The sequence below is a fragment of the Nesoenas mayeri genome (genome assembly GCF_963082525.1).
Source record: "Nesoenas mayeri genome assembly, chromosome: 1".
Lineage (NCBI taxonomy): Eukaryota > Metazoa > Chordata > Aves > Columbiformes > Columbidae > Nesoenas > Nesoenas mayeri.
In genome coordinates, this window is record NC_137541.1 from 89,468,329 (window position 1) to 89,495,058 (window position 26,730).

Here is a 26,730-nt window from a genome sequence, read left to right on the forward strand (position 1 = left end):
AGAAGTGAATGTGAAGATTTCCTAATCTTTTCATTTCAGTGCTGTGACACCCTTTAGCCCAAGGAAATGATTTATTGAAAAATGGGACAGTGTTTGAAAAGCACTAGTGCTGACTAAGGAAAAAAAACCCTCAAGGAAGAAGTCTGATAACCTGTTTTATCAAACCTGAACATTAACTCTTCTAGTAGCTTATGGTGGATTTGTACTTTGACATAGTTGGCTTTCCCTTTCAAGTGTATGATAGATTTCTTGTATCCAGCAAAGGTCAACTGATGAAATTATTTTGCAGCTACTGAAGGAACGTGCTGCTGCCTTTCAATATGAATATATGTATCCAGGGAAACTTGAATGGTTTTTTATAGAAAACTATGAAGAATGAGTGAAATGTTCTTATATGTGTACAGCTGTCACCTGAAATTTGGTAGGGTATTTATTATTTTAGGCATATCTCAGACCTGGTATTCACATGTGGTGGTTTTAAATTATAGCAGTAACTAATACATGCTGATATTTGCTCACGACAAACTTACCAAACCAGGAGGTGGGGAACACACCAGGAATTTGGAGAGAAGGGCTTATTGCGTATGTGCATAAGGTATGGAGCGCAGGTCCATGTTTTAACTTCACTGCTGGACTTGAGACAACTTCCTCTCCTGTTCCCCCACCCCCAGCGGAGCTGCCCAGTCTCCCTCTAATTCAGCAGGGAATGCTTAACCTTTTAAAAGCTCGGTCATCTGGGAGCTCGTTATTAAGACTCTTACTTCTGAAAGATTTAATTCTGCTTGGCAAATAATCATCTTCAGGCAGCTAATTCCACCACCAGTTCTACTCCCCCTGTGCTCCCAGCTCAGCGTTCACCTGCAATTTCAGTTTCTTGTCTCCTTCTAACCTGGATGTTTCCTCTAAGGTTTTAGGTAGTTAGAAATTTTCATTTGGATTGAAATTAAAGCCCCCCAATGACTTCTAGCATCAGATGTCTTCCTGTGACATAGCAATAGTCCTGAGACAAAGGAATAATAAACATTGGAGGCAGCACTACCTGTTCCCTAAATAAATAAATATTCTTTTTGAGGGTGAAGAGAAATTACTTTTGTTTTGTAAGTCCCTTGAAATCTGTCTGCATGAAGCACCTGCTGCATCATATATAAGAAGAGAAGGCCAAGAGTAATAAAGCATTTCATTAATGTTTAATAACATAGTGATTAGCAGCACAGCAAATGTCTTGTGCCTGTGGGAGATTGGAACTTACTTGATTAATAGATTAATTGCAACCTGTTTCCCTTGTGATTGCAGGTGTAAGTTTCTATGGATGTTGCAGATTCCCTGAGGACTGATGTTATAGGCGTACTTATACTTTCTTCTTCCTAGTTGAAGAGTTAAAAATCTCAAAACATGAGGAAAAATTCCATCTGCTGTTTCTATGAAAGGAAAATGATTTTTACTGTAAGAGTTTTTCAACAGAGATCCTCTGTGCTACTTCTGGGAAAGAAAGGCTATTATCTCTGAAAGCATAGGGCTGCCTCTTAGCAAATACTTTTCCTTTCAATTCTCCTTCCTGCACTTTATTTCAGTGTTGTAATGGACTTGAACCATCTCTCTGAGTTTGTCCTAGTTCTGTTTTTTTAACTTTTATCTTGAGTACACTGTATTTCCTACTGCATCTAGACTTGCTGCTGGCAGAGCACAGTAGATGCTGTAGAACTGAGCTATTCATCAGGTTGCAATATTTGAAACAGCCACTGGAAAATGATTAAGCGAATTTCAGGTTGTGGTCTGGAAGTGACATGACGCTGGAAATCAATTTGCATTCCAAGTTTAGTCTCGAGCTTCCTGAGCTGGCAGGAATTTAGAGATGGTATTAATTCTCCAAGAGGCTCTCGAACTCCACTTCCATTCAAAGAGGCAGCAATGAGCTAACAAGGAATTTGGCTTCCAATCTTCAATTAACTGCTGGGATACAGGGAAGAAATGAAAGAAGAGTCAGAATTTTTCTTCTCCCAAGAGACTGAGGCTTGATCTATGTTCTCTTAAGAACACAAGCCATTTCTGCCGCCAGTTGTAGGAAACTATGTGTAATAGCTGTATGAAACTCAAGTTTTCTGTTTAGGGACTGTGTCCTGCATTGGCAAGACCAAGCAGGAGATGATATAATATGGCACTTGCCATTGTGGACTCTCTAGGGGAAGAGTTAGGAAGTTAAAAGCACGAGGTCACTTGCATGAGAAGGGATATAATGCCTGAATTTGGGGTGGGGGAGCAGTAATACAGTAAAAAGAACTAACAGGGTGGAAAAAAGGTGTGTATTGGTATCTCATATTTTCATCCAGTACACCTTTCTGTCACCTCACTCATTACTGCATGGTTGGGGTTCAAATCTGTCTAGTTCTTAAGGGACTTAAGGAAGTCTAGCCCACATTTGTGGTATCTCTGTGACTTTTTGATTCACTCATTATTTTAGAGCTTTAGCTTAAGCACTTTTTTTTTTTTTTCCCTCTTGCTGCCTGTATCTGCTCTTCAGTTTCAGTCAAGCTGTCATAAATCATGGGTGTGCAGGTTGGGAGTGAACTGGTGGCCCCCATCTATGCCTGCCTGGACCCTGTGTCTTTGGCCTGCCCTGGCCTGACCCCAGCTCCAGCCCAGCACCTTCTGCCCACTGGCCTCTTCAGGCAGGTCCTGCCTGCTGCTGTGTTTGGAGCTGATGCTTTTTGCCCTGATCTGTACCTGTGCCAAGGCTGAAGGTCGCTGTGCTCAGTAATAAATTTTTGGCTAGAATATGGCTGATGCAAGCACCTTGCACCTCTGATTCTTTCTGGGTGTTCACAGGCCAGTATTTCGGAAACATTTTGTCGTGCAACCCTGCTGTGTGTCTTCACCATTTGCTGCTTTGGGGTCTTAATTATCAGATTTTTACGTGATTACAAATAATGTAAAGTTTGGTAGCAAAATGAAGCTGGATTGGAGCCTTTGGATTGTTATTTAGTTAAACAGTAAAACAGCATGATGCAACTGCGATTCACTGGGTCACACAGAAATGCATGTACAAGCATTCTGCGTCTTGGACCCCCTGTCAGCTTCCTGCACTTATCCTGCTTGCATGGCACAGAGCATGTGAACTCATTATTCTCGTGTTGTATAGGCACTTGGCATTTGGATTTTCCTTTGATATGCAGGTTGGGATTCCTATGAATGGCAGGAAGGGATGCAAGGAAAGGGTGGGGGTATGAGTATTTAAAGCAGAAATTTTATATTTATACTGTAAAGTGCTGATGCAGATTATATTTATTTTTTTATATATATATATAGATATATATATATGTATTTTTATTTTTTTTTCCCCTCTTAGGGAAGCCATGAATGTTAACAATGTATTAATTATTATTGTATCTATGTCTCTAAGAGTTTTTGGATGATCAAAGTGCTTTGACAAATGCTAACCTTCAAAGTTGCTTCAGTTGCATGTGTTACACATTGGTAGAGGTTGGAGCAGGACACAATATCTGGACTTTCTGACCTGTGTGTTAGGCCTGCTGGGCTACAAGTATTTAACAATCATCGATGGACCAGCACTAACTGGGTGGTGGTTGTTGTGGCATTAAGGCTATTAGTATGTCATAGATACAGACATGTATTAAACAGTATTTGTTTGTTGGTATTGTCCTGTATTTCTGGATTAAAGATCACAATTGTATGAGTTTGAGACTAACAGGTGTGCTAAAAACGAGGATGTTCCCAACTCTAGATCTGCTGGTGTTGGAAATATGCTGTGACTGGCAGGAGAAGGAGACTAGGACTTTGTCTTAATCCGTGCCTCAAATGTAAATGAGGAAAACTGCGATCTCAGTTGACATTTATCTCTGCTTGAAATTGCTTGCCTACAAAATGAACTTTTCATGGGTGGCTAGCTGTTGATGCCTGGTATGGGCAGATTCCCAGCCCAGACATCTGTAATTAAGCCCCTTTTGCACTTTTTCCTCCAAGCACTGATTTGTTTCAGTGATAGCTTGGGGCAAATACAGAAGAATGTAGGAATTAGCCTTTATTCTGTAAAATGCCTGAATAATCGTATCTGTGAAAGGCAGTTAGTTCTGTGAGCCATAGAATAATTCCTCTAATATTTTTTTCTGACAGTGAAACAGTGTTAAAAGTAGCCTTGTGATTGGTGGTGTTTGAAATCCACCTTTGGAGGAATGGGTCAGGCAACTTCAGGATTTTTTAGAGAAGATGTGGTACAGCTTTTATTTTGCAGTCTGTTCCACTAAGCTTAGGATAAACCAGACAAGCTAGGATTGGAGCTTCAGTAATGATATTAGTGAAAATATGCTGATCTTGGTGATCCTACTACCCCTTGGTAACCTGTCAAGTGCTTTTTCTGTACCGTAGGCAGCTTATGGTGAGTATGATGGCTTCCTCTGTGGTCTGGAGTGTTTTGTCTCTGTTCATTTTACAAAGCTGAGCCTAGCAGGTGTGGCTCAAATGTTGTGCCAAGCAACTTTCTCTACAAGGCATGAAGCATAGCTGGCTAGGATCAGGTGGAAAGACCTTTGTCAGCATATGTCTGCTGCCCTTTTCTTGGAGTTCAGCCTTTTACTTGTGGCTAGGAGATGTTCAGGATAAAGAGATTTCTTCCTTCTGTGTAAAAATGCTTTAAATCTCTTAGAGTCTCAGGCTAGGCCTGTTCTCCAGGCAGGCTCAGCAGAGCAGCGAGTGAAGGTGAGTGGAGGTGATTAGTCCTTCAGGCTGTTCAAGTGGAAGGGAGCAGGGGAGAAAAAAATCCTGCTGCTTCATCACTGCCTTCATGCCCCCCGCTGGAAATTAGTTTCTTCCCCAGCTTTGCCTGTGGCTCCCTGCTCTCAGTCTTCACTGTGTGAAAATCTTTACTGAAGAATAAGAAATGTGGTACAATGTAGGGTATTGATGGAAGCAGGAGAAAGGAGGAAACTGTAAACGTGACATGTGCAAGAGAAGGAGGGTTGTGTATACTGAGAAATTTGGATCTACCTGGGCTGCTTCCATCCATCTGTAATGCCAGAGTTCGTGTGACAATCACCTTCCATTTTCTGTTTTTTAACCTGATAGGAGAATGTGAGATACTGAGCTTCAGCATTTGAAGGTATTACCCCAAGAAGAATAAAAATTAGTTCAAAAAGCACAAAACTGAGAATTAACTTTAGTTGCTGGCCTTACTTGTTTTAAGCAAGAAGACTTGCTGAAGTTATGTGTTGAAATAGATTGGCAGCTTGTCCCTGCCTTTCCATCAGAAAGATATCCTCTCCTAAAAGGATGAGACATATGCAATCTTACCTGCTCACAAGAATGAGCGTATGCCCTTGGTGTGACACAAAGGCAAAACCACAAATTTCTAATTTCTCCCATTTCATCTGCTTTTAATATAATCCTCAAAGAACCTTGGTGAGACTTTAAACAGATGTGTTGGAAGAAAAAAAAAAAAAGAAAAAACAAAACTCAGCGTACCCTTTAGTTCAGGAAGCTCTGAGGAATTATGTTTTGAACTGGATCCGAGTGATACTTCTACACTTCATTGGGTATGCATTGATAGTGGTGTGCTGACATGAGCTGTACAAGACCTTCCACCTTCATTTGCTCTGGTTCAGTTCAGGAAGTTGCAAGCCCATAAGGCATAATCTCTGATCCAGTCATTTTATCTCCTGTTGTAAAAAGAGTGGGGGGAAGAAAAGGTGAAGATCCAGGTTAGGTGTCACATGAATGCAAACTGACATAGCACTAGAAATCTCTCGGCGGGGGCGGGGGGGGGCGGTGCGGAATGGGGGTGTTGATGGTTATCTTAATCTGTAATAGCAGATTACAGTAGTGAGGCAGAAATTATCTTGCTTTGGTAGAATTGGAGTTGTAACTTGGGAGAGATAGCATGAGTCTTCATCCATGAGCTTTTTTGGCTGTGTTTTGAAGTTACACATTTGATGTTGTCTTGGCAGCCTTTAATCAAGTCTTTAACCTTGATGAGCAACCATATTTCTTCAATATAATGAGCCGAGGCAGTCTGGGTTAGAAAATAATGTCTTTAGAGGTGATGAACAGGATTTTGCCACGTTGGACTTACTTCGGTAGTTAGTGAAGGGCTCAAGTGCACTGATCATAAAGCAGTCCTCTGGAGCTGTGGGTCTGCAGCCCTTTGCGTTCTGGATAGAGAAATCTATGTGAGATAAAGAAATCAAACTGCAGTGGAAGTTTGCTGAGTAATCTGTTCATAGTCCTGTTGGTTTATGGCTTCTCGAAGGAACACGTGCTGTGGGAGCTCTGTGTTTTGCTGGGGCCTCTGGGGCTGCTGGGGCCTCTCCTGTGGCAAGGCTGGCACTGAAGAATGTTGCTTTCTTCAGTGCCTGATACTCTCATTCAGTAAGAAAACTAAACCTCTCTCTTCACATGAATGGGTGGGAGAACGGGAAAGAAAAATAACTTCCTCTTTGAGTCTGTCTTTTCATCCATGTCTCTTGGAAGAAAATAATGATGAGTTAAGGATAGGCATGAGCTTTGTTTTCATCCACCCTGTATTTTGATCATGCACTGTCAGCCTTTCTCATCAGCATGTTTTGAAGTGGTTTAAGCTTGCATTGTATTTAAACATGCAGTTTCTCGCTTATACTTGGTGTAGGACATCTGTCATTGTTTCATTGTTCTCTTCAATGAAGGTTCCCTTCTTATATTCAGATAATTTTTTTTTCTTCCCTGAGTGCATTCGTGCCCTGGTAATTAGTATCCCACACTATAAAGTGAAAAGGCTGTTACTTATTTAAAATTGTATACAAAGAAATACATGGTAAAGTGAGACTGCTTGAAGTATTCATATGAGAATAAATGAATCCTTTAAAGCATCAGTCTGTTACATGAACATCAGTAGCTGTTATCCCACCACATTCAGTTGGAGCTTGCAACTGTTCGAGTATTTCCAGTTTTAGCTCCCACCGGGAGAAGTGATTAGAAGTCAGCTTGGTTTTAAGGTGGCTGAGGTGACTATTTAACTAACATGACAGTGTGAATTTGTTTCTTTCTGTCTAGTCACGGAATGTAAGATATAGGTTACTGTGTAAGTGGTGTCTGTGTTATCCCTGATATTAGCACCCTTGCAGCACTGTTTGTGCAACTGCAGCAGATGGCCAGGCTGAGAGCCCAAGGAGATGGATCAGAGTGGAAGGCATCAAAGTGGGCACAGACTGTGCTTGTGCTATGATGAGATACCAGAGGATAAATATAACTTCAGCCCAGTGTTAGAATAACTTCTGATTTTTCTTTTTTCCCAGTGTATCCATTCAGCATATGCATACTATGTAAAGAACATGAAGCAATAACCTGATTTAGAGTATATATGGATATCTTAAGGACCTAGTAGAGATATTACCAAAATAATAAATGCATAAATACTTAGTGTGTTCAATGTTTCTTCCACTGATTTCATCTCACAGCCAGTGGAAGAAAAGGAGGAAGAAATTACTTGCCTTATGTTGTGCTATGAATTGCTGGTTGAATTTGGTTGAGGTGCTGGAAGCTGTGGTGTTAGGATCACTCCTGTAACCTTGTTAAACTCTGTAAAAGCCAACTTGTCTCTTGTTATAATTGATGTTTCAGTGACTGATGGGATCTAGAGCCATCTGTACTTGGGCTCGCTAGTCGAAGTCTGGCCCAGGGAGACACCACTGAGCTGGCAGTGGGGCGCAGTTTGGACCCCACGGGAGCATGAGCTCTTTCTCTTCATCTGAAGTGTGAACTGTGCATGTGTCACAGGAACCCCAGCCATAACACTCAAAATTGACTTATTTTTGACAGCGTTTAATAAAGAATGAATAAGTGGAGAAAATTTGAGCTACTGTTGCTGCTAGAACAATGCTTTTCTCTGTGAGGTGTGTTGACGATGTCATGTGATAAAGCCTGTATTTCTCTTTCACAAATTCACTTCATGGGGTTTTAGGAGATACGTGAAAACCTCCAAGGTCTCTCCCTGCTTTCTCTTACTTTCGCTCTTCATCTTTCAGGATAGAATAGGCCTGTCTTGGTGTGCACATAACAGACTTAGGCTTTAATCTGTTCAGAAGCTGGGCAGGCTCGGGAAGGACTTGCTTTCTCCTTAACTACTGGCTGGGTAATTGCCAACTGATAATTGTGTGAGATGTCACTCATGTTTGTAAAGGGCTGGCTAATACTGAACTATTTTTTCAGTCAGCGGGTGGCAGGGATGATAGGATTAATGAAACTGCATCCTATCTAACACCTCTTTTTTTTTTTTAAGGCTACATGGCTTAGAGGAATTAAAAGTGGAGTTCATAGCCATGTTCACATTAGAAGCTCTGAGTGGTTCTTGCAGAGTTCCTTAAGCTTTAATCATAGTGATAAGGATCTTACATGACCCTCTGATAAGTAGAATATGAAATCCTTTCAACAGCAGCACTGCACAAAATAGGTATTAGATTTGTGCATTTAAGCATGAAAATGTGTAGCGGCTAAAGAATTTTCTTCCCAAATATTCCTGAAATTGGCTAGAGTTAATGATGCTAGTAGGACCAGTGTATTAGTCCAGTGTGCTGGTCCTAGCTAGTTAAGATGCATGATTAGCAATCCCATGATCCAAGTAAAAATTGGAATACCTTATGTTTTTGAAGCTGCAGATTGTATAGTAATTGAAGGAAAAACAGTGATGTGTAAATGTGACCATAGGAGAAAGTGAGTATTGTAGCAACAGCTGTGGAATGAAGTATAACAAACATAGCTGTGCTAATTTCACTTGCTTGTTTTTATTCGTATCTGCAATTCAACATTTCACTCATTTTTATCTGTTAGACTATAAGATCCCTCATTTGTTTAGGACTCAGTTACTCAGTTGCAGTAAAGTCCCCACTTTATCATGCATGTAATGAACTGATTTTATTTTAACAACTTTTTCAGGTTGATATAAAAAGAGAAAATAACATTGTTAATCTATCTGCCTAAACCTAGTTTAAACCTCAATTGAACAAAAGTGGGAATTGAAATGCCTGCTCCATTTTGGGTACCTTTTGTTGGTATTGGAAAGAGAATGGCAGTGTGGAAAAGTGTAGGCATGTAGGTAGAAATCTTTACTTTTACATTGTTTACATTATTTTTACAGTATTCAAGGGGCATAGGCTTCCAACCATTCTGGCTGATACAGTGTATTGTAGTAAGATGAGAATATAAAAATGGAAAGTTGATGCCTTCTTGCCTTTAACTGCTGAAATTTTGGAAATGTAAGTAGGTAATTCTTGGATACTATGATGGATTTGTGGACCTTTATTTTAGAGGGAAAAATGTACTCAAAGATGTTGATTTTTCTCAGTGATAAAGTGATGGGGAAAAAGACTAATAAATGTGTGAAAGCTGATGCCTCTTTCCAACTTTAGTTGTTCTTTTGTTTCTTAGGTCTGTCAGACCCTGTATGTGTATATTAAGGTGTTCATTACCGTACTCTAACTTTGCAAGAAAACTATTTTCCTGATTGTTTGACTTTCTCTTGTTTCAGAACCGAGAGCTCCAGATTATGAGAAAGCTGGATCATTGTAACATTGTCCGATTGCGTTATTTCTTCTACTCTAGTGGAGAGAAGGTAAGAGTGAAAAACAATGAGGTGTCTTCTGGTAACCATCTGGGGTATAACTGAACTGTTTGAATTTCTAGACACAAGAGTGTGAAGATGGTAGACATGATAACATTGAGAAAAATATTATGGTGGTGCCCAGCAGATCATGTTGGAACGTATCTCTTTCAGCATGGAAGTGTGTGGTCCATGAGGGGTAGTGTTATTACTACTAGCACAAGAGCGTAACAGATTTGGATACACATCATCTCTTTCTTCATTTAGTGAAGCACAGCCAGGTTTCATTTGCACATTCTAGAACTACCTTTCTACATGTGCAGATACATTTCCTAGGATTCAGTGTTAAGCATTCTAGATTTAAAACATTTCGGCGATTTTTCCCAGACCCAGTCTTTGTATGTTTATGTCCTCCTTACTTGGGCATCTGTTCCGTGTACAGGCCAAGTTTCAAAGTCCAGAGGAAAGCACATGAGCACATGACTGTAGCATTTGTCAGAACACTTCTGCTTCTGAAGGTGCAAATAGCTGGATTTAATAAACCTCAAGAAGTAGACAATGTCATTTGTGTTTTCTTTCAGTCTAGTTATAAAAGTTCCTTGGGTTTTTTTAAAAAAGACATTACAAGGTTTTGTTCTAATGTGAATTTATAACAGCTTCCATATGTACATATCAGCATTTTGCAAATCATAGGGAAATTCAGGATGAAGTGGACCTGAAGATGGCATGTAGTCCAACCTCATGCTTAAAGCAGAGTCATCCATGAAGTAAAAAAAAAAAAGTCTTTCTGGTCCATGTTGGAGTTAACATAAGCTTTGAAGTGGGGAAATGGGCTAGATGACCATCCGAATTTCCTGTGATCTTTTATATATAGTTCTACGTATTTATATAAATTATATGATAATTTATATAAAATGTTATGATGTTTCATTTTTTAGGGCAGATTACATCCTTAGTTGTCTTCAGATGCCAGTACACGTGTCCACAGTGCTGTAGTGCTGTACACGGGAGCTAATGGCTACTTAAAGGCTATTTGCTGCTGCCACAAAGCGGGTCAGCAGAATGGGAGAGGCAACTCCACCCTCTTCATGGTCTTTGGAGCAAGCGAATGAGCAGATATGTCCAGGAGAAGTTGTTGGTGGCAGGTTGCTGCAGCTTTATGCAGTACACAGAGGAATAGTTGGAGGAGCTGTTACCTCCCCGAGAGGTGCCTGGGGGGCCCTGGCCCTGTACCTTGCCTCTACCTATGGAAAGCCTGCAAAACCACTTTGCAGGAATCAACGAGAAATGTGATTTAGTTTTTTAACTATTTGTTTTGATCAGCCCTTTCCCTTCCCTCCCTCTGTCTGATGATAGTAATTACTTCCAGTGTTACGTGGCCATTGCTGTTTTGTTATTAGTGCAGTGTAGTTCTTTAAACTATATTATGCTCATTTAGCAGCTAACCTTCATCAACATGAGTACAATATGGAAAGTACTGTGAATGAGGTCTTGGTTTCAGCTTTTTTGTTTGTTTTTTTAAGCAGCTTGAAACTTGGTTGGGATTGAAGTAGAATTTCATGAGACAAGCAGAAGGCAACTGCCTTACCTAATGGCTTTCAAAAACCTCCTGCAAAGAGTGGGGGTGTTAAAACTTCCCAGAGAACTGTTTTTGGGAGTCTTTGTGTAACAGTAACTTGAGTAAAGCTCTTTTGGAAATCTTTAACTTGAAATTGAGCTTGAGAGTGGATTTTCCACTTTGCTTTTTCAACTCCACGCGGCTGATTCTTGGCAATGCTAGTTTTGTTTTTAAAAATGTGGTCTCTGTCCGTGACCAGTGATTCTTAATGCTTCAGTGGGAAGTTTTACTTTCACGTTAATTTCTGCTCTTGTCTCTTCATGCCTCTGCTCTGGGTGTTAGTGATTTCCAGTGCTATCCTGTTGCAAAATGGGACAAATGTGAACCAGTCCCTAGGGCAAAGGTGCAGCCAGCCAGCAGGGTGATGTTGCAATTCAGGTTGCAAGGTCTCTTTGCGGTTCAATACAAAACGATAGATTATTGCCTTGCAAGTCTTCCCATGTAGGTGACAGCATGTGAAGAGAACTGTGTATGAGTTTGGTGGCTGCTGTTTGGGAAAAGCTCCAGAGAGCAGGAAGTTGGTGTTCTGAAGCTCATCTGGGAAGGAAGAATAATGTTTCTTCTCATGTTTTTGTCAGTTTGGGAAGCAATAACATCTTCTCCTTCATATCACTCTCATAATCAAGCTGTCTCTTTGGTCAGGAGAGGAAAAAGGAGAAAAGTGTAAGGTCCCATTTGGTAACCAGAAAGGACATATAGAAGCAGTTGCAGATTTAAATGCTATCTAGGTACCCAGAGCTTGATATAAAGTGATTCTTGAAGCCGAGTCCAATGTTAAGAGTAAGGTAAAAATCCAGGGAATGTACAGCGGAAGATGAGGTGGCATTGTGATGAATGGGGCTTGCAATTGTTGTCTGTCTTTATGAAGAACTTAACAGTCTACTGCCATAGTCTGTGTTCAGGCTAATTAACTCAAGTCTAGCAGTGATGGGAAAATTTCAGAGGTGACTATTATACTGCAGATCCCTTTAATGAAATAGTTCACCAATGAACTTAATTTTGATCCCTGTATATCAAACATTTTCTTGCATGAAGGTTTTCATGCTGTGATCTGTTCCAACTTGAGTGTTCCTTAAACTTCTCCCTTCTTTCCTGGTGCTTGACACCAGTGTCTCTAAGCCCAGAGACTTTTCTTTCTTTGATTTTTTTTGGCCAATATCTGAGAAGCTTAAGTATGTCTCAGCTTAGAGGTACCTCAACGGATTTCTCCAAATCCAGTCAGACTAGCATTCTTTGAAAGCCATGTGCCTAATAGCCATTTTAATCGCTAGGTGTTTTTAGGCACTGCCAACCTTAAAACTGGCTTTATTGTAGCAAAACGGGCAGGTTAATTCTTGATTAGAAAACTGCAAACAACAGAAAATAGCATCAAATAGAAAAACAGTTCTAAATAACACTTGCTTGCAAGACTGTTCCTTAGTTTCATCAAAGTCATACCTAGTTTGTAGTGATTTGGAGCTCCCTGTTAACTTTTTCTTGGGGCAATCCATGCAACTGTTTGAAATGTCTGAGCTCCCTGTCTTTGTTTTTCCTTTCAATGAACTCTTTTTATGTCTCCCATTTGCTTAAACTTCCTTCCTGCTTTTGCCAAAAGCAATCCAGCCTTAGCAGCATGGAAATCTTGGATCAAGTGAGGTTTTGACTGATATTTTTTTCTCCCTCCCTGTTTTTCTGTGGCTAGATGACTCTGTCTTGTCTGAGCATCTTTGAATTTGTATTGCCTTTATATAGGTATACCCTTTCTAGGAAGGGGGGGTGGATTGTGTGTTTGTATATATGCACGTAAATGCAAGCTCAGAGAGCATGCAATATATATTATGACAGTTGACAGGCTTGGCATTCAGGTTGTTTCTGTAAACTATTTCCTCCTTGGCTCATTCTTTTTCTAAGTTTACAGATGTTTGTCAGACCTGTTGGCTAATCCAGTTTTTTGGAAGATTCTTCCTTAATGGATTTGCCAGAGTTAATTCTGATTTGGTTTTTTTTCTGAGGCTATATGAGATCTGATAGCAGGGCACTACTTTCATAGCTGTAATTTGCTTTTCAGTAGTCCGAAATGTGTAATTTTAACTGGTGGAATGAACCAGAGGGGAAGGAGAAACAACCAAAGAGTTGGCTGAGTTGTGTATGGAAGATTCTCTTGGTGGAAGTAGTCACAAGTCTTTTCCATGCTTTATTTCTGTGATTTGTGGGTTTCTGGATAATCCATGGAGAAAATGGGCAGGATTATAGGGCTAGACAACTCTGCTGTGTTTTCATAGTTTTGTGTTTTTGCCTCAGGATATAGTCTTAAACAAGATTCCTGGTTTGTCTGTCAGCTTGCCACTGGGAGATTGAACTGTGTTAGGAATGCTTACGTTTTTGGTTTAATTTTTGCTACTTTTCCTTAATTTCAGGGACTGCCTTGCATTTAGCATGATATAGAAATGTAAACATTGATTTACTGAAGCAGAGGGAGATGGTCTTGCTGCCTGTCCTTCTTAGCTTAATTCTGCTAAGAACCTTTTGAGCTATGCACCAAGGTACACTGGACATGGACATACTGAATAATCCCTTTGGCTGCTTTGCTGAGAGTATTCCATGATGTTTTATAGCACAACTTCTGAAATCAGTGGCTGCTGAGTAAAATTATTCAGCTGTGTAAAACCTGAAATGAGTTTCTAATCACTCCCCCCACTTTTTTCTTCTCTATTTCTGGTTTAGATCTTTCTTTGTGGTATTTCATAACTGTCAGGTTTTCTGATATGGATGTTTTTGAGTGTTTAAGAGTTTGATCCATATCTGTGCCTAAAAGAGGAAGAGAAGTCACTGGAGAGATTTCCCCTCCCCCCCCCCCCCCCCCCCCCCCCCCGAATCAAATCTTATACAAGTAAAGTAAATGTAGTTTTTGTTGAGTAATTGCATCTCTGGCATCTCTGGTTATATAACTTTTTTTTTCCCCCTTCTTTAAGGTGGCTTGGTATTCAGAGGAGTCAAAGAAAGCATATGTAGAAGCACAGAGAGATCACAAATAGGCAATAATAGCTGACTCTTTTTTGGAGGTTGAGCTGGTCCTTCCACATGCTCTACTTGATTTCTAGTCTTACTTAACCTTAGCTGTAAGGGCATGCAGCCAAAAGTCCATGCAGACTCAGGATGGAAATTTACTCTTGTAGACTTAGACTGAGGCTTAAAATAAACGTGAAGCAGATACATGCTGAGCTGCATCGACAAGCTGCTGTGCACTATCTCACATGTGCTTCAGCAGCAGTATATTAAACTGCAATGGAGAAATTTGGAAGAAGGGAGCAACTGGCTGATTTGCAAGTTTGGGCTTTGCTGAACAGTTGGTGTTTCTCAAGGTTCATATCCCTGTTAGGGAGGAATATCCTTCACCTTCAAAGAGGCATGAACATCATTGTCCTTTCTTGCAGCAGTGTTCAGATGAGTCCTCATGTAAGGACTGTGCATTCTGTTCCCTGTTGAAACAAAGTACTTGTACCTGAACCATTTGGTTTCTTAATTGAACTTGTGGGGTTTTGTGTGGTTTCTTTTTTTGTGTTTGCTTTTAAAAATGTTCTTGCACAGAAAGTTCAATTAACAGAGCCTTGAGCCCAATTTCAAATTGACAGAGCCTATGTGAATGTTTTGCACCAGCCTAGTAATGTGCTGAAGGGCCATCGCCAGAGATGAATTTAATCGCTACGATCCGTTTAATCCTTGGCAGATCTGCTGTGCTGTCAACAAAGGAGCAATTAATGCCAATTATGAGGAGTTTTGTGATGTTGGTATCTCTGTAGTCCTTGCCTGAGGCCTGCCAAGCTCATTTCAAAAAGGGCACCAGTCATCAGATAATGATTATCAGTTACTGCTGTTAGGGCTCACAACATGCTGGGAATTTCCTTAGTTGTAGTTATAAGCAGTCTCTGCTTTTGAGTAGGTTGTGTTAATGGAAATAGCAATTTTGTCTGCCTGCTGTAGAGCTTTGTAAGAGCAGAGTAGGCAGCAGTAGCTAGAACCTCTATTTCGTAGAGGAGTGCAGTGGCAATGGGACGCTTCATGGTTTCTCTCTAGACCAGAGGAACCGTCCACTACATCTGGTTATAGTTACTCTTGGGTTCTCAAGTCATTCCTCTACCAGCTCCAGCCACTGCTCTCATCTTTCCATGTTGGATAGCCATTGGGAAAGCAGCTTGTGTTGTTTGTCCTGAGGCAGGCATATAGTTTGAACTGTTATTGTGTATTACTTGCCTAGTTTGTAGTCATTGATATATTCAGAAATTTCCACTTGGTCTTGAAGATAGTGTACAGGCAAAAAAGTAGTTCTCCAAAGATTCTGCTTTTCATTTTCATGGTAAGGTATGCAGGACAGCCCAGTGATCCCAATGTTATCTGTTCATTTTCATCTTCAAACGGAATTATTGCCAGCTTATATGGCACAGCCCCTGCTTGGGAGCTCTGGTTCAAATTTGCAAAGATCACCTGTGTCGAAGATCACAAATCAATCCCACCTTTTAGATTTTGGGCAACTGTTTCCAACTTCATGGAAATATTTCTCCTTAAAAGTACAGCTAAAAGCGTAAGAACTTCACAGGGCATAAAATTAAACAAGAATCAGCAGGGATTCCCAAAATTCTCATAATGAGTGAACCTTTTTCTTTACTGTAGTCTCCCTTTAGAGGGGAAAAACTATGACAGAAAAGTATTTTTTAATGAAGGGGAAAAGCTTAGTGCATCACCTAAGAACATAGACTCTTTCAGTGGCCAAAGGTAAAAAAAGCAAACAAACTGTTTTAGGAAAAAAAACAGGAAAATTCTTAAATCTGAATTATATTGGGAGGCTGGACCTCTTCCTTCTGCCTACAGGCAACCATCACAGCTGACAGTTCCTGCCTATATCAGACTGTTACATCGAAGAGTAGTGAGCAATACAGAAAAATTTGGTAAGTTTTGACAAGTAGGTATAGGAACAGAAGTCTTGGGACAGGTCTCAGTTCTCAAGCTCAGTCATGAACAGTGAGGGCGTAGGAAAAGAGGTATTTTGCCTAATATTTGCAGTACTAGTAGAAAGTATCTTTCTGAACACTGAAGTTGTCTTCAACTGCTCTTAACCCCCTAGAGGTATCTGTGTGAAACTGCAGCTAGGCTTACTTTATGTTGGTGGCTGCCACAGCTCTATTTTGAAATAGTTGTGGTTGTAAACTGCAAGTTAAAACAGGCATAGGTGGCCACTGGATGTCACCATTCCTTCATACGAATAAGGTCAGCTACAGCATTTCTTGCAATTTCAAATTTTTCCAGTGTATCATGGCTACTCAGTGGTTGGAGTAGGAAGGCTGCAAATTCTTGCTTTGTCTTCGAAGTTGGGTCTAAAGTCTGTCTTTAATGTATTATGTCAGCCTTTAAGATAAGACAAGGAAGGTGGGTCTCTGGTGCTTGATAAGGAGGTACAAAGCATGTGCTGGTTGTAGCTTTAAGAAAACATAAAATAACTTTTTTTGAATCTAGGGCAAAAACTGTGTGACTTTGAACTTTGTATGTTGTCTAAATCAAGATGGCTAAACCTGTGTGAAGGGGAAATCTCACCTCATGCTGACACTCCAGTGTTTAAATAATGTACTCTGAATCACCCACGTGAAATGCTAAAATCCTTTTTCTTGCTTTCCAATTCCAAGTTAAATCCTTCAGAGGTTTTTGGCAGAACCCTTTTGTAGTTGCCATCCTGTCAGTAATAGCTCTGTGTGTAGCACCTACCTCTGAAACATAATCTTTGGGGTGCTGTCATATAGTAAAGAAAACATGATCCCCTTGAGTAAACTAACTGGCTTATTTACCTTGTATAGCCCCAATGCTGGTGCCCTGGGATAATTTCAATAAGGAGAAGTGCATTTTGGAGTCATATACCTTAATTTTAGGTTCAGAGCTTGTCTGTGTCCTTTTTGCTTCAATAGGCAGGTAAAATGAGTTTCTTCAGAGTGCAGTTCCATATTTATTTCTCCAAACACAAAGTTAGTTTAAGAAACTCCTTTATTGTTCATCTCCTCCCAGTTGTGCTCATACAGCTCATCACATGGGGTCTGTTATGATCCATCTGAAAACCAGCTCAATTAAATCATCAGGGATTTTATGGGGCGGGGGAGTGGGGAGGGAGAGGGCGAATATAAAAGCAGAAGAAGCACACCAGAACCACTACTGCACTGTTACTGATCTGCCAGGAGATAAAAACTGAAATGACCATGTTAGTAGCTTTTTCAGAATGCTGATCAGTAAATTTACTCACCCTAGAAGAAAGAACACCCAGAATAGTTTCTTAACCTTTGTATCATGGTACATGATGCCCAGAAAATTTTTCCTTGAATTCCAGACAGGACTGACAGTTTAGGAGAACTTCTGACATCTTGCTAGATGCTGGCATACTCTTCAGATTACACCCTGTGACTTTTTTCCATTTGCCCTCAGTCTGATGTTTGGCATGTATGACCTCCCTTGCTTCCATCATTCTGTTGGTGGTAAATAGTCACAGTCCAGCTGTTTCTCCTGATGTTGATTGCAGTTTTATACATGCACATTTTAAATTAAAAAATAACGAAGGCCCATAGAAACCACTCAGGATTAACTTGGAATTTGTCGATACAGGGGAGGATCATAGAGAAGGAGTATTTGTACTTTCCCTGCAAGGAACAATCCAGGAGAGTACATCTTTTAATTCAATAGCTGTTCCTTTATATTGACCACAGTTGAGCTCAGCTGTATCGTGCTTCAGGCAGATTACTTATGTAGACTTAAAGGGAGAAGAATTCTAAAAGTGGAGTTTGAGACCTCCATGCAGCCTTCCCTGTGTCAGGGTAATGTTTTCAATTTTGCTCAGTCTTCAGCCATGTAATGTGTAATGCTTATGTGCTAGAGTAGTTGTGCTTGCTGCCTGTTTTATCTCCAGTTTCTGATAAATGAAAAATATTTTGTTATCATGTTTTGGCTCTTGTGTTCTAGTCTTTCTCATGTCTATTATGACATAGTCTGTATTAGTAATTATTTACATGAAGTGTTTCAACCAAAGTGAAGTGGTGCCTGAATTATCAGTTCTTGGGTAGTGCGGAATGGTTCAGTGGCAAGGTGGTGGTTGTTTTGTGGTGGCTCATTTTGGAGCAGTGTTTATCAACTGAGGGTTTATCTGCCAAGTGACAAAAAGCAGCTTCTAAAATTAGGCAATTGCGGGTGCATGAGCTGCGTTGCTAAAGTCAAACCCCTAATGAAATACATTGATCCTGTATTTCAGGATTTGGCCTCCTACCCTCTCCCTTTTTTATTTTAAAGAGTACGTGGTCATAATCTTAGCAGCATGCACAGGAGAACTTGGATGCATATAAGCATTCACCTGTGGAGGAAAGCTAATAATCTATTTAATCCCAGTGTCTGTAAGGAGAAGTGAGTTACTCCGTGACATCTTGTTTGCTTTCTGTCATTTATACAGTCTTCTGGACTTTAAAAGTCTTCTGGACTTTTCCTGTTCTCTGTAGAGGTGTTTCAGAGGTGCTCCTGACACTTAGATTACCTTGGTTTCTTCCCAGCCCAGCGATTTTGAAACAGCAGTGTGGAAACAAGTCACATGTGGAATACATGGTGAGGTTTGAAAAAGGCTTCCTGTAATGGAAAGATAAGTCTTGATCTTCCTGCTTGATCCTCAAGCAGTTGCCCTCATTTGGCAAGCTCTTCGAGCTAACCCTGTTTTCTATTGCAATACATCTGGGTCACTGGAAAAATATGTGTTTAGGAGAAACGCGTGAGGTAGGCAATCCAAGTTACATCATCCTCCGAGCTTGTCAGGCCATGACTGCTTTCTAACTCATCCCGAATCTTGTTCGGAGGAATCAAGGTAACTTGGATGTTATTTTCATCCAACTCATGCTCGCAAAGAAAGACAAGGGCTCTTGAACAGTGTATTCTGAGTGTTTATCAGATTTGAGCCAGGTGACATCAGGAGGAGGTGGGTCAGAACGCTCAAACCATTAGTCATTTAGAGTATTTCTCAAGTGTCAGTTGCTTGTGGTAGGAGTGGAATATGTAGCTGCTTATATAGCCAACACCACAAGCCTTGCCTTTATGGTTTCATATTAAAGGTCTGGCTACATCAAGTGGTACATCAAAACTTGTTTGTTGGCTGGAGGAAGGGTGTTTGTGTGCCTTCATGTTCTAGGGGATAGTGTGACATGCATTTCCACAGGAGGAATACCACACAAAATCCATGTCGTTTGCTCAAGTATTGTGGGTAGCATCAAAACTCATAAGCATTGATAGGTGAATACAAAACCTCCATCTCTCCAGCTCATTTGTGCATGTGTCATGTCATGCCATTGAATTAGTCTCTTTTCCAACAGAACATAAAACAAAACAAAAAACTGAGAAGAGAAAAGCAAAGATAGTATGAACTAGAGTTCTGTAATTCTCAAAATCCAGTGTTTTGAAGCAGCATAGACAGGATTTAGTGATCTTATGTGTTGTTTTATGTCTCCTTTTGAAATCACTATGATTGCATTACTACTCACTTTTTTCCTGTCTCTCATGTGAGTCTTTTTGATACATGGAACATGAATCCTTGAATGAAAGTAATCAACCTCAGTAACTATACTCTGTACACTGACTTGTTACCAATAAGACTTTCCCATCTTCCAAGAGACAGGCATTCAACATACTCATCAGGTTATATCTACACTGAATCAAATAGAATTCATCTTCATGAGACTGTTTTCTTTCTTGGTATACAGGTTGCCTTACTAGGCATAAGTTAACTTTCATTTTTCAGGACATGTATTTTCTCTACTAAAAGTACAGAACTAATACCTTGAAAGCTCTGACCTAAGAAGAGGTAGTGGTGGATTTTTACTGGCTTGAAGTTGAGAGCAAGGGAAATAAGAGCTTCTCTTGTTGCAGAAGGGAAAGTGCTGAAATACAAGTACATAATTTTCTTGGATACATTTGCACATCTGGTGTTTCCTCTGCACTGGTGGTAGTTGTCCATCCTCAGCCATTTCAAAAAGTTTGTTTTCCAGCTTGGTCCTCAGATTCTTTCATGTTGTTTCCCAGTTCCTGGGATAGCACTGGGAGAGGCATCAGCCTAGGCTGGGGTTTGGTGACAGCTGCTTCTTGTCTGTGTTGCAGAAATATCATAAGAGCAGATACAAGTTTGTGGACCATTGGCATTTGTTTAGTGCTGGTGCTATTACTGCTGTCATTTAAGCAATGACATTAAAAAAGAACATCTTTTTGTAGGGAAGAGTGATGTAGGCTGGGCCTTGGAAGGTGACTTGTTCTATTAGGAGGTATTGGTAAGAGCTCTTAAAATGTCCTGAAAATAAAAGCATTTATTAGCAAAAATGGTGAACAGAGATCCTGAATTCTGAGTCTTTAACAATTCACAAAAACAGCAGTTAATTGTGTATTGAAGATGTGTATTTCTGTGTGTGTTACCATGTACCATTTCTTTACTTGTTGGAGACTGCTGCTCTTTGCTGGGGCAGGACAGAAACAGGTAAGTAAAACAGGGCACTGTGGGAGTTACACACCCCACTCCATGCTTGAAGTGGTGTGTTAAGTCACAGTAATATTGTTAAATTGCTATAGCTAGATGAAACCTGTTCTGAGGTATTAAGACAGATAGCCAGTGAACCTGCTGGTAAGGGACTCCAGTTGAAGACCTGGGAGTTCTCTACTTTTTCCGTCCGTGTAAAGTCTCTGTGTTTTCTTTCTCTATAGAAAGATCTAGCTCTTAATACAGCAAACGTGGGAGAGGTTACTTCTGATTAATTCACCTAGCTTTCAAATATAACTTTTCAGGTTGATATAGTTAATTTTACCCACCCCTCAACATTAAATGTATTCACAGTTCTGATAGGATTTGCACAGAAGACTGCATTGAAATATCAGAAGTCTTTTTAAGACCTGTTTTACTGCTGAAAATTCTCAATTCCACAGTTAGGCACTATGTGATTATAGTACTGTCATTTAATTCCTCTTTGTTCCTTCTCTCCTTTGCTAATATATTCTGTAATAAAGTACCTTATTAAAAAGCTACTTTTGTTGTTTCTCTGGTACATTCATGGACCTCTAACCTGATCCTAGATATTAAAAGCAGTACTTGAGTCTGGTTTTGGCTTGTTCTGTTTTGCCGTTAATAGGTTCACATGTTTCATTTGGAGATAACTGGGACACTAAATACACATAAACTGAATGGTTACAAACGTTAACACTGACTTACTCTCAATAAATGGTTAATACATATTATTAATCCAGTAATATTTAGCAATTCAGTAAGATCAAAGTAACATTTCTAAAAGATGCAGAGTTTTTAAACTTTTTTTATGGATGTGTTGTTTTGGGGAAGTGACTTTAGGACTTTACATTTGCAATTCTTGAGTTTTGGCAGGTAAGGGACTAATGAGTTAATAGACTGCTTTATATAATGATCCAGATGTCATCTTGAAATATCTCCTAATGAAAATATTGACTGGGCAAAACTGTTATATCATTGTCACCATTTAGAATCAAAAAATGCCTTATCTTGGACACTAGATTCATTACTGTGACCTTAAACAAGTGTTAGTGCACAAGTGCAAAGCCTGAAGAAAAAACAGTAGCACAGCAGTTCACACTCCACTAAGACTGTACTTAAAATGCCCACAGCTTTTTCATCTTGTTGACTTCTATGAATGCTATAATTGTACTTCAAGCTTCAAATCCATTGCTGATTTTTTTTCTTCTTCTCTGTTCTTTTTCAGAAAGATGAGGTGTACCTCAACTTGGTGCTGGACTATGTTCCTGAAACAGTATACAGAGTTGCCAGACATTATAGTCGGGCCAAACAGACACTCCCTATGATTTATGTCAAGGTAGGTAACTGACAGATGTGGTTAGATGAAGAAGAATACCATAGGAATAGACTTTATAGATGCCTCTTTACTGACATAATTAATCTTCTGGAATTTTTAGGAGCACATACCTCTTGAGGCAACAAAAAACGAAAAATAGAATTATTATTTGTTATGGCAAAGGAAGAATAGAAGCTAGAGGCTTAAAACAACCACTCCGGATTTCTCACTGTACAAATTTCTTGTAATAGGTGGAGGAGACCAAGCTGGGGGAGTGTTTTGTTTTTGAAGCATCTTAGGTACAGGCTGACACCAGCCAGATTAGCAGCTTCAGTTTCCTGACGTGATGAAGACACAATAGTACAAAGGTCAGGAACTCAAAGAGGATGTCAGGAAGAATAATGTTCTCTTATCTGTTACCTTTCCCTTTTCCTGGCATATGAGTAAGACTTCATGTGCTTCTGTTGTGGGCATGAAAAGCACAATTTTTTCCCACTTGGAGCTTATTTGCTCTTGTCTTGAAGACCTACATGGTGTAAGATGCTTGTGTACACATTGTAGCCTCAAAACCTGACTTAAGTTGTCTGCATCTTTTGTCATCTTTTATGAAGTGGTTAAAATGAATAAAATTTCTTCTTTTTTGTCAAATATGGGACCCATTTGGGTCTTGTAGTTCCATTTCATATATTGTGGTGACCACAATCCACACACTGGTGAATGATCATGCTTTCACATGACAAAAACCTATTAACATGGCATCCAGGTAACATTAAATAGAAATCAGCAAGAAATATTCCTGATTTGTATTGGTTTCTCCAAATCCCTCTTTAAAAGTGTAATGCTTAATGTGAGGATACGCTTAAAACCAAAACAACAAAAGCACAAGCAAAAAACACCTTTAATTTGATTGAAAGAAGGTGAAAGTTATTAAGAAGAAAACTACAAGTAGTAATTATTCCAATAACAAAGTGTTATGCCATAACCATATATATAAAAATTGTAAAGGGCATGTCTTCTCAATAGGCAGCACTGATGCCTGTTTTTAAGAATTCACAGAATTTTATCATCCAGTAACATTTTATCATCCAATAACAATTTGTACTGCAAGGTCACTGTGGTCTGTTGGTGGAACAGTGTGTCTTCAGGTTATGTGCTCCTCAAAATATGTTAGTTTTTGATAAATTGTTTATCTTTTGTCAGTACTCTTGCACTAATTGCACCTAATCCCCATCATTATGGGAACTTGGGAGAAATTGTACTTATACTTTGAGAGAAAATTCTGCTTCAGCTCTTTCATGTTGCTGGATGCTTAGGACTTCCAGTTCCAGGTAATCTGGAAGGCTGTTCTTATTTTTTTGGAAAGTCAAGCCTTTCTCATACTCCTGCATTTAAAAGGATCATGTTACCTTGATGTCATCAAAGCTTTTGCAATTGTCCAGACATCTTGGCTACACAAAGGTCACATCATACCTATTTGTTCACTTCTGTTTTGTACCTAAGCAGGCAGAGAGCTACTCTTCCCTGGGTGACAAATTGTTAAAGAACTGCAGGGAAGCTTTTCTAGTAACCTTGTTGTTAAATTTCATTTGTAACTTAACATGCTGTAAGAAATTCCTGGAAATTTTGGTTTTGCTGTGTGGAGATGAAGGGCACGCTTTCTAAATCCCACATGTGTTGACTTGACTCCTCAAGTCTGAGCAGTCTTTTGCATTTATTTTGCAATTCACTTGCACAATACATAATGTGTCTAAAGCAGGCAATTCAAAAAACATGTTTGTTTGCTTTTCTTTGTGTGGAGTTGTGGTTTTCAGAAACAAATATGAAAACTAAAGACCTAGAGCCAAAATTCAAGCAGTTCTCCTCTGGCTTCTACCTTCCTCACAAACAAACAACAAAACACAAGACAGAAAGTGTAAAGACAAAGATAATGGTGAAAGTGAGGCAAGTGTGACCTCATATCAATATCTAGCAATTGCACCTGGTTTTACAGACCCATTAGTGGTGAACTGTGGAATAATGTGCTTAGAAAAGGAAAGCATAGAGTTGTATCTCTGGTACAATGCCTATAGCTTGGTTTTAAATGGAACCTTGTGGGGGACACAATAAAGATGGCAAATAACTTGGCAGCCTGTTGTCTACATAGAAACAGGGCTTCCCATGCCTTTCTGACTGTATATGCAATACAGCCCTAATTGTATCCAGCAGCATTTTGTTCTGTGTAGCCAGAAGTGTGTAGCTCCAGCAGCTGACCATTTTCCCCTTGCCCTGTGAAGCTCTTGGCTTCATAACATCTGATCAACAGTGCAGAGTCTAGTTGGAGGCCTGTAGTTAGTGGTGTTCCCCAAGGGTCACTGCTGGGTTCAGTCTTGTTTAATGTGTTCATCAATGACCTGGATGAGGAGACTGAGGTACCCTCAGCAAGTTTGCTGGTGACACAAAACTGAGAGGAGTGGCTGATACAGCAGAAGGCTGTGCTGCCATTCAGCAAGACCTGGAGAGCTGGACAGAAAAGAATCTGATAAAATTCAGCAAAGGCAAGTGTAGGGTCCTGCACCTGGGGAGGAATAACCCCAGGCACCAGTACAGGTTAGGGGTGGACCTGCTGGAAAACAGCGCTACAGAGAAAGGACATGGGAATCCTGGTGGATGACAGGTTGACCATGAGCCAGCAATGTGCCCTTGTGGCCAAGAAGGAAGAGTGTGACCAGCGGGTTGAAGGAGATTTATCCTCCCCTTCTACTTTGCCCTGATGAGGCCGCATCTGGAGTACTGCATCCAGTTCTGGGCTTGCCAGTTTAAGAAGGAGAAGGGATTACTAAAAGGAGCCCAGCGGCAGGCTACAAGGATGATTAGAGGTCTGGAGCGTCTTTCATAAGAGGAAAGGCTGAGAGAGCTGGGTCTGTTCAGCCTGGAGAAGAGAAAACTAGGAGGGGATCTTATCAATGCTTAGAAATATCTCAAGGGTGGATGTCAAGAGGATGGGACCAGACTCCTTTCAGTGGTGCCCAGCAATAGGATGAGGGGCAATGGGTACAGACTGAAACATAGGAGGTTCCATCTGAATATGAGAAGAAACTTCTTCTCAGTGAGGGTGCCAGAGCACTGGAACAGGCTGTCCAGAGAGTTTGTGGAGTTTCCTTCTCTGGAGACATTCAAGACCTGCCTGGACACATTCCTGTGTGATCTGCTCTTGGTGAACTTGCTTTAGCAGGTGGGTTGGACTAGATGATCTCCAGAGGTCCCTTCCAACCCCAACCATTCTGTCATTCTGTGATCTCCCCTTGCTGTGTTCCTCCCTGTTGAGGGTTTAGCCAGCCTTGGAAAGGGGGCAGAGAAAACTCTCCCTGAGCATACTTGTTTGCTGTGCCTTACATAATGTTATTCTGAGCAGTTGTTTTAATCTACCTTCTCTTTTTGCCTGGAGATTTGAAATTGAATGGAGTCCCCCATCACCAAGAGAAACTGGGAGATTCATTCAAGTGACAGGCTGAGACACTACCATGTTCCTTGGGCAATATTCAATGTTGTTAATAACTTCATCAACTCAAGGGGTTTTGTTTGTTTTAGTTTTGTTGGTTTGGTTTGAGTTTTGTTTGTGGTGTTTTTTATTGTTGGGAGGTGGTGGGTTTTTGGAGTTTTTTGGGGTTTGTGTGTTTTTGTTTTTTGTTTTTTAAATGATGTGTAATAGTTGATTTCTATGTGGAGGCTGATTTATAGACCAAACTGAACACCTTTATTTTGTATCTGTTTTTATGCCTACCATTATTTATGAATGTTGGGAAGCTGGTACAATTAATTTTTTTGAATTGTACTCATTTTTAAAAGGACAAATGAACAAATTTGAACTGTGTGGGTATGTTGGCAAGTGGCAGGTGGGGAAGTTATGTGAATGCCTTGCTCATCTTTGTAGCACTAACATGCATTCAGTAGGGTCTTTATTGAGTGGGTTGTTTTGCTTCTGGTAAGAGTTTGTACTAAATTAATTGTTTGCCCTGTTTTGTCTGGAAAAGTATGCCTTATGCAATGTTTCTGTGTTCCAGTTGTACATGTATCAGCTGTTCCGGAGTTTAGCCTATATCCATTCCTTTGGGATCTGCCACCGGGATATAAAACCACAGAACCTCTTGCTGGACCCTGATACAGCTGTTCTAAAACTCTGTGACTTCGGAAGGTAAGTGCATCTGTGGCCTGAAACCTGGTTGGAAAGAACTTCTGTCAAACTGAACCTGGGTGCAACCTTGCAAAGAAATCCTCTGCGTTCTTTGTTTGTGGTTTTGAAAGAGGAATTCTTAATATACTGTTTTCTTCTTAAGCTTAGTTTTTATGAAGGGAGGGGGAAAAGAGCTGGAAAAAGGATGTAAAGAGGGAGAGCATTAAAGTTCAATCCTGTTATTTATGCAGGTATTAGAAAAAGAAAATAAATATGCTGTTGCATAGAGGAACTAGTATGCCATGGATAAATACCACCATATATTAGGGTGAAGTGTGTCTGGGGAAGAGAAGACAGGTATAATGGTGTAGTAACCTAAAAAGACTAATGTTGCACTTTATTAGTCTACTTGTGTGTACACCAATTCACTTAAAATTTCAAATACTGTAGGGGCTCAAGATCACAGAATCATAGAATAGTTTTGGCTGGAAGGGACCTTCAAAGGTCATCTAGTCATGAGCAGGGACATCTTCAACTAGATCAG

General features: G+C 40.1%; 1 protein-coding gene across 1 annotated transcript in view; it reads left to right on the forward strand.

Annotated features, from left to right (window-relative positions):
* The window catches only part of GSK3B (glycogen synthase kinase 3 beta), a 151,519-nt gene that overhangs the window by 74,835 nt on the left and 49,954 nt on the right, over positions 1-26,730 (forward strand). The window contains exons 3-5 of the mRNA XM_080340922.1: positions 9,506-9,589; positions 21,947-22,057; positions 26,077-26,207. Of these exons, the coding sequence (XP_080197048.1) occupies positions 9,506-9,589; positions 21,947-22,057; positions 26,077-26,207 (326 nt within the window). The remainder of the gene's footprint in view (positions 1-9,505; positions 9,590-21,946; positions 22,058-26,076; positions 26,208-26,730) is intronic.